General features: G+C 30.5%; 1 protein-coding gene and 1 long non-coding RNA gene across 2 annotated transcripts; both read left to right on the top strand.

The window, feature by feature from the left end:
- The first annotated feature begins 236 nt into the window (after positions 1–236).
- Positions 237–2,488, top strand: LOC145947194 (uncharacterized). The gene is made up of 5 exons (XM_083056991.1): positions 237–398; positions 479–616; positions 1,161–1,369; positions 1,448–1,610; positions 2,261–2,488. Exons 1-5 carry the CDS (start codon positions 371–373, stop codon positions 2,389–2,391), a joined length of 669 nt encoding a protein of 222 aa, XP_082913117.1. The 5' UTR covers positions 237–370; the 3' UTR covers positions 2,392–2,488.
- A 2,821-nt stretch (positions 2,489–5,309) lies between these two features.
- LOC145947189 (uncharacterized) lies at positions 5,310–6,717 on the top strand. The gene is made up of 4 exons (XR_014427134.1): positions 5,310–5,632; positions 5,734–5,900; positions 6,104–6,211; positions 6,305–6,717. It is a non-coding gene; the product is annotated as an uncharacterized LOC145947189 (long non-coding RNA).
- Positions 6,718–8,008: the final 1,291 nt, after the last annotated feature.

The following is an 8,008-nucleotide window of genomic DNA, read 5'->3' as shown; positions in this document are numbered from 1 at the left end:
GTATTTGATTATACTTCAATGTATTTATCAATTGGAATGATTATTAATGTACATAGTAATATTTTACATTAAATTTTTTACATTTTGCAGCTAATCCAAAGATTATGTATCTTCCGCCTACCAATTTTATAGGTATATATATATATTATGTATTAAATATTTAATATGAAGAATTATATAAGGTTTAAATTATGTATAAAAACATTTTATGTTGTAATTTTTGTATGTTGTAGAAAGTGAAAGCGCTAACATAGCATCGACCTGTTCTAATATTAGAATAATAGACAACAAAAATGTTACTGTGCAAAATAAGAAATCGAAAGGTATTCAACCATTATTTTTCTCCAACAAAGGCGTCCCAATAGACAGTATGGAATTGGAAGAGGAGGAAGAGCAAAGTAAAATTAGCATCGATGAACTATCCCAACATTATATTCGAAATAGAATAAACCTGACACAAAAATCTTTTACTCTGCAGCTGGAGATATAGTGGAGGCATGTCCTTCGGGACAACTTTTCGATGAAGAAAACAATGAAGAGGATGTAGAAGATGAAGAAGATACAATTCAAAATGAAGTAAATGAAGAAAATTCTGCACACAATGCAGCATGTTGCAGTAAGTATAACAAACTTTTTATAACACTTAGGGTTGATTTTTCCAACTTCTCGGTAAGTTTTACTTGACAGGTAGCATATTTTCGTTTCTTTTCAGATAAGTTTTAAAAAAAAGAGACAAAGATATGCTACTTGTCGGGTAAAACTTATCAAGAGTTGGAACAACCGGCCCTTAGGCCGGCGTCCCATGGACGGAAATACTCAGCGGAACGAAACGGGATCGCCAATCACGAGATCATTCTGATAGAGCCCTTTCAAAGATTCTGTTGAAACAATCCCGTGATTGGTGATCTCGTTTCGTTCCGCTGAGTATTTCCGCTCCATGGGACTCCAGCCTTAGGTTGATGCCTCATACAACGGATTACGCGAAAGCGGAACTAGCGGATCGCCAATCGCGTAATTATTCTGATGGAGCCCGATCGAAGAGCTCTAGCGGAATAATTTCGTAATTGGCGATCCGCTGGTTCCGCTGGTTCCGCTTCCACGTAATCCGCTCCGTGGGATACGTCAGTCTTATATCTGTAGATCATTATTTTATTTTTCAGATGATTGTCGAGAAGAGCATAAACGTTTCGAAACTATAATATTACGAAAATTAAATGAATTGTTAGAAATAGCACGTAATTCTAACGCAATAGAATTACCGAAACGCAATAATTATTTACTTCTGCCCCCGATGCCATTCGACAATATTAACGCCTTAAAAAAATTTGATCTGGATCTAAAAAATAATGAGCAAATGCGAAATCAGTTTGTAAGTATACGAGTATTCTTAAACTGCGTTAATATATCGTTTATTTAATAATTTAAGTGTTTAATCCATATCTTCCAGATGCAGAAAATTCAAGACATCGGTGGGAAAACAGTCCAAAAAGCAGTTAAATTTTCAATGGAAGTAGTTATGACAGATGATTTAACTCAAAAAGTCGTTTGGACTCTCGGAGCCGAGAACGTTCCAAAAATATCCAAATTTACGTTCCCATTTCTCATTATTGGTACGTGTGTATACACACACGTACGCACACGCGCGCGCGCACACACACACACACACACACACACACACACACACACACACATATATATATATACTGATAAATATTGTTTTAATATTTTAGACTGAGATTTCAAAACTTAACATTTGTCGGCGTTGTCGGACGTATATCGATTGATCATTGGATAGAAAATTTTTAAAATTCTGGTAGAAACCTCATATTTTTTACACAATAATTTATCGAAACATCCAACAACGTCGACAAATGTTAAGTGAAATCGCAGTCTTAAGCGGCGTCTACAATAAAATTTTAAGTTCTTAGTTTTAAGAAATAGATTAATCACAGTCGAGTATTCTCTTCATACTTGACGATGATTGGTCAATTTCTTAAGGCTTAGAACTTAAAATCATCTATTGTAGACCTTGGGTTTGTTCTTTATTGCTGCACTGATGAACTAGTGCAATAAGTTAGAGTGAGAGAAATATATTTTGTTTCATTCTAACTTACTGCAACAGTCTGCACTAGTTCACCAGTGCAACAATAAAGAACAAACCCCTTATTGAGGCCTTATCTAGTTCTTCGTCGTGAAGAAATTACTACGTCTCATGATATTATACTGATAATATTTATAATCTGATCATTAATTTTTTCAGATGTAATACGTAACATATTTTCGGGAACAACAATAAAAACTGTCGAGGATCGAATTGCCGATTGGCTTCGCCGTGGAGGCGATCGAATAAAAGCTGCTGACAAACGACGAGAACGTCTCCAACACCAGTAAAAATATTTACTATATTATACATATACTTAATATTAATATAAATCTTGCAATATAAATTTTGCTCGTATAAGAATTATAACACATACATTTTTTTTAAAGGATAACGAATAATATTTCTATATCATTCTATATCATTTGTGTATTCTAGTTCTGTAGTTAATTAATAATCAAAGTTCCTAATGTACTCTGTTTTTGCTAGGCTTATTATGAATAAAATATATTGATTCTAAATAATCTTGAGTGAGCAGGTAGTAATAAAAATTTATTTGAAATACAAATGTACATAATATGATTAATTGTTAACTAAAATTATTAATCTATTCCATTTATTCCATGTATATATATTTATTACTATGATGATTGACGCTCAGCAAACACAAAGTAATAGTTATAATATCAAAAGTTTTAATTTCTCAATCAACACAATTAAATATAACTGTTGTATAACATATATGCCTTGGTATATAATAATTATATAACTGTATATATATACCAAGGCATATGTTATACAACAGTTATATTTATTGTAGAGATTATTAGGAAATTAGAACTTATAATAACTATTATTTTGTGTTTGCTGGATATTGTTTAAATGTCTTTTTATTAACCTTTATTTAGTTGTCTATTTTATATCTTAAAGATATCTAATTTAGTTGTCTATTTTATATCTTAAAGATATCTTTCGATTTTAACACTTCGATAACTTTATGTTGACGTATTGGTAACTGATAAAGGTTGACCATATGTTGGTAATTTGGTCACCGTTATAAGTTGTCTTACAGTTGGCGTTCGGATACAAATAAGTTGTCATCCAAGCGGACATTAGTTATACTATTTATGCCACAAAAAGGTATCTTTTTTGCCAACTAAAAAGTCATCCGTATCTTTTTTGGGTTGTCTTTTTAATATCATTTTGATATCATTTTGCTACCTGGGTTATTATATAAAGAATATATTTAAAAAAAAACACGCAGCTATGTCACTTATTTGATGAGAAATCTGGACGATACGATTCTCACTAGATCTAAGAAACTGGGGAAATTTTCGTGGTAACATACTGACAGCTTGTCAAGGAGAGAGATAATCGTTCTGTCTTTGTCTCTCTTGCATTACGTATGTAGTAGCGTCCATGTAGGCACAGATACTAATATGTTGAGCACACGGATGCGATTATTGAAAGATAATGTCAACAAGAACCGGCTATCGTATTACCTTTGTTTCTCTGTATATGTAAAACGAGGATAACGCGATATCTTAGATCTTGCTCCTAACAATATCTTCCTATTTATCTAATTCTATATATCCAATAATTCTATATATCCAATATCTAATTGTATCTTATTGTATGCCGTATCTCGCATATATTATGTATCTCAAATTATAGAATAATGATTTATTAAATATTAAAATATATATATTTTTTAAAGATTATTATACATATATAATTTAGAAAGAATATTTAAAATATTTATAAGTTTATATATATATGCATATATATATATATATATATATATATATATATGATTGACAAGTATGTGTTATCTTGATTTCATTATATATTGATTATATATTGATGTTACTGTATAAAAATATCAGCTGCATAAAAAATAATATAAAAAACTTATGAATAACATATAAATAGCTCAATGCAAAGTGTTCGGTCTATCACCCTGAAAACTCGAGTTCAAGTCTATCGGTATATATTTTTTTTTTATATTTATTATTATTGGAATATATAGAAATTATTAATTAAAGGCGATACTTAAGAATTTTTAAATATTGAAAATATTTCAATAATTTTACAACTACAAACATATTGTATATATAAATGCAAAAAATTCGGTAAATAAATTAATCCAGTAATAAATCTATCTCTCTAAATCAGTAATCAATATATATATATATATATATATATATATATATATATATATATATTAGTTATTGATTTATTACAGGATACATTAATTTATTCACGGAATTATTTTGCATTTTTATGTATATGATAGTTGTAAAATAATTGATATTTTCAATATTTAAAAATTCTTAAAGTTAATCGCCTTTAAAAATATATTTTTTAAAATAATTTTTATATATTCTAATATATTATAAAAAAAAATCATATCGATAGACTTGAACTTGAGTCTTCAGGGTGACAGACCGAACACCTTGCATTGAGCTATTTATAATATGTTACTCATCGTATGTTCTTTACATCACGATTTATATGGAGCAAGTATTCTTATACAGTAACATCAATATAATCAAAAAGTAATTAAGTAATACATATTTGTTAGCCTATAAATCTACAATTGCCACTACATGTTAGACAAGAATTAAAATACTCGTTCTCTCCTTGTCTCTCTATCGCGCTGACGATACATAAAATATCGATAAAAAAGTAGAAGTAAAAAAGCAATAAATTACCAAGTCTAATAAGCGCCCGTGTCTTACATGTTGTATATTAGTTCACTCTGCGAATTATTATTTTATCATTATTATTTATCATTGTACAATTTGGAGAAATATATATAAATTTTTGATACTATTTGTTATATATACGCACATATGTGCATAAGCATATATAAAATTTACAAAAAGTGGGTGCTTATTAGCCTTGCTACATTCCTGCCTTCTGCTACGAAAGGCCAGAAAGCATTTTCAGGCCGTATCTCGCGTGTAGCATGTCACGTGATTAGCACGGTAGAGGAATAACGTGATTATCGATCCTTGTCTCTCTACTGTGCGTCCGCGTGAGCAATGCAATAGTGTGTACGTGTACGGATATACACCACTACATAGAACCTGAAATTGGTTTTTCAACGTTGGTAACACTGAAACCGGAGTTTCGCGTTGTCACCGCGCGAGGTCTCCAACATCAATTCGGAGTTTGCCTGGGTCGCCTGCCGACCCTTAAGGGTCGGCAGTCATGGACATAGGAATAAAGGGACAGAGCAATAGCTGCGGGGGGTGAAGCCGTCTCCGGGGAGCGGGGAACTACGGTCACGTGGTACTTTGGTGCCGCATTGGCGATTGGTTGTGATCGCGCAAGCGCAATCTTTCATCGAGAGTCAGAAGTGTCATGGAAGTGTCAGAACAGTTTTATTGAGTTATAATTCAAAGAAAAAATATACTGTTTTTACAATGCCACAGTGCATTGTAAAAAATTGTAAAAATCGTACAAGAAGTCGTCTCGTTTTGGGACAAATAAAAGAAAAAATATAAATAATGTCTCATATCACCGGTAAGAAAAATCATATTTTATTAGCATATATGAAAATTATATTGTATTATCAAAATAAGAGAAATGATATAATATAAAGTAACACATTTATTTTTTAATAGATTTCCAAAGAATGAAAAAGCAAAATTGCTTTGGTTGAATATACTAGAGCTAAATGCGGAATTAGTTCCTATTGGAGCAAGAATTTGTTCCGCACATTTTGCAGAAGATGCCTTTAATTTTTTATATGGTACAAAGAGACTTCGACCAAATGCACTACCGTATATAGGTATCAAATAGTATTATTATTATCAGGATTGAGAAATAATACGTTATTTGTAATGCCATTATTATTATAATTTTTTTCTGTTTACAAGTTAGTAGTGGCATTATTTTTATCAAATAACTTTCCCAACTGTCTGATTTATTGTATGGCACAAGATTATGCAGTTTTATTTATATATTGCTTTGTATCTTATGTTTACTTGCTAGAACGTGTGATTGAGAATGTTCCAAATGATGGTATTATTGCATCAAGTTCTGTATGTAATACTTTAAAAATTGATAGAGCCACATCTCCTATCCCTGGATGCAGTCATTGTAAGAAATATTTCATCTTATTTAATATAATATGTGTAACAATTTTCTAAAAAATTAAAATTTGTTATACATTATATTTTTTAAATTTTTTAGTTGCGGATCAGTCAACAAATACATCACCAAAGAGAGACCATAACGCTCTTGAAAAGGAATACCTCCACAAAAAATTGCAAGACACAAAAACCTCTTTTTCAAAAAAGTTTAAACTTTTGCAACAGAAGGTTCGACGAAAGGAATCACGAATAATCTCTTTGGAGGCAATTCTTAATTAACTCAAGAAAAACAATATGTTAGGGACTGAAGAATTGCAAATATTACAAGACATAGGTGGGTCAAATTCTAAAATATTAGAAAGACAATTGCTTAAAAATAGAGGAAAACCTGTAAACAAACAATTTGATAGTCGACTTAGATCATTTGCTCTAACTTTACATTATTATTCGCCAATGAGTATGCGACATGTATTTAATAAGCTAATTTTATTTAAAGGTCAATAAATGTAATAAAATTGATAAAAAATAATTTTGTTATTAATAATACCATCCTAATCTCTTTATGCAATAAATATTGACAGTTGTACAATTTATTAAAGAATGAATTATTTATCAATATTTAGGTATTTACATTAACATTTTATAATAAAATTTTTAATATTTTATTATAAAACTGTAACCAATACTTACTTCCATGGGCAAGTTATATGCTGTTGCAAAATCCGTTAAATCACATTGTTAAATGCAGAAAAGTGAAAAATAATTTTCTAATCTTAAAAATCTTAATAATCATAAATATTCTTCTAGTTATTTCTATTTATAAATAGTTTTATTTTACTGAATTCATTGCAATTAATTGCAAAATTAAATACTAAAACAAAAACAATAAAGATTTTTCATATCTATAGATTCTAACTTTTTTTATCATTTAATTCTGACATCTCGATGACATGCATTAACACCATTAACATTTCAATATGCTGATTTATAAATAAAACACTTTGTTTCTCTATTTTACTCAAAATATTCTATCACACATTTATAATTGTAAACAAACTAAATGTCTCATTTTCAAATTTCGCGCATTTATGCTAGAACCAATTACCAATGCGGCACCAAAGTACCACGTGACCGTGTTCCCCGCTCCCCGGAAGCGGCTTCACTCCCCTCGCCTAAAGTAGAGGTTTATACTCCGTCCCTTTATTCCTATGTCCATGTCGGCAGTAGACATGGTGGAGACGCCTATCGGCCGCCGGGAATTACGGATTCTTTCATATAAGATATTAGCCAAAATCTGATTAAATTTGCGATATTTCTAATCAGTAGAATTGCCCGCAACTCGCCAAAGATCTATTTTTTGGAAAAAAGATAAAAATAAAATTTATAATAAACTTTGGGGAAACGCGCAGCTAGCAACGGGTAAGGTTGGGTTAGCCGCGAGTCCGTATTTTATTTATTATAAATTTTTAAGAGCGAAAATGCAAAATCCGGCGCTTTGGCGACTTGCTTTATTATATAAAGAATATATAAAAAAAATTTCATGAAGCTACGTGACTTCTTCGATGCAAAATCTTATATGAAAGAATCTCACTAGATCTATATCTAAGAGCAGCTCATGGGGAATTTTCGTGGTAACATACTGACAAGAGTGACAAGGAGAGATTATCGCATTCTGTCTTTGTCTCTCTTGTATCACGAATATGACTAACAATGAGAAATAATCTTTTTAGAAATATGTATACCTATAATTTATAATTATATTATTTATTATATTTCTTTATTTTAGAAATATATACCCCGATAG

This window comes from Prenolepis imparis, unplaced genomic scaffold (assembly GCF_030444845.1).
Source record: "Prenolepis imparis isolate NDT839.2.m4 unplaced genomic scaffold, iyPreImpa1.0 SCAF_52, whole genome shotgun sequence".
In the NCBI taxonomy this organism is placed as follows: domain Eukaryota; kingdom Metazoa; phylum Arthropoda; class Insecta; order Hymenoptera; family Formicidae; genus Prenolepis; species Prenolepis imparis.
This window is presented reverse-complemented; position numbering and strand designations above follow the sequence as displayed.

Coding starts and splice junctions, on each gene's coding strand:
- LOC145947194 (XM_083056991.1), top strand. CDS start 371: ATGGAATTGGAAGAGGAGGAAGAGCAAA. Junction 1,370..1,447: donor AGCAAATGCGAAATCAGTTT/GTAAGTATACGA, acceptor CATATCTTCCAG/ATGCAGAAAATTCAAGACAT. Junction 1,611..2,260: donor GTTCCCATTTCTCATTATTG/GTACGTGTGTAT, acceptor TAATTTTTTCAG/ATGTAATACGTAACATATTT.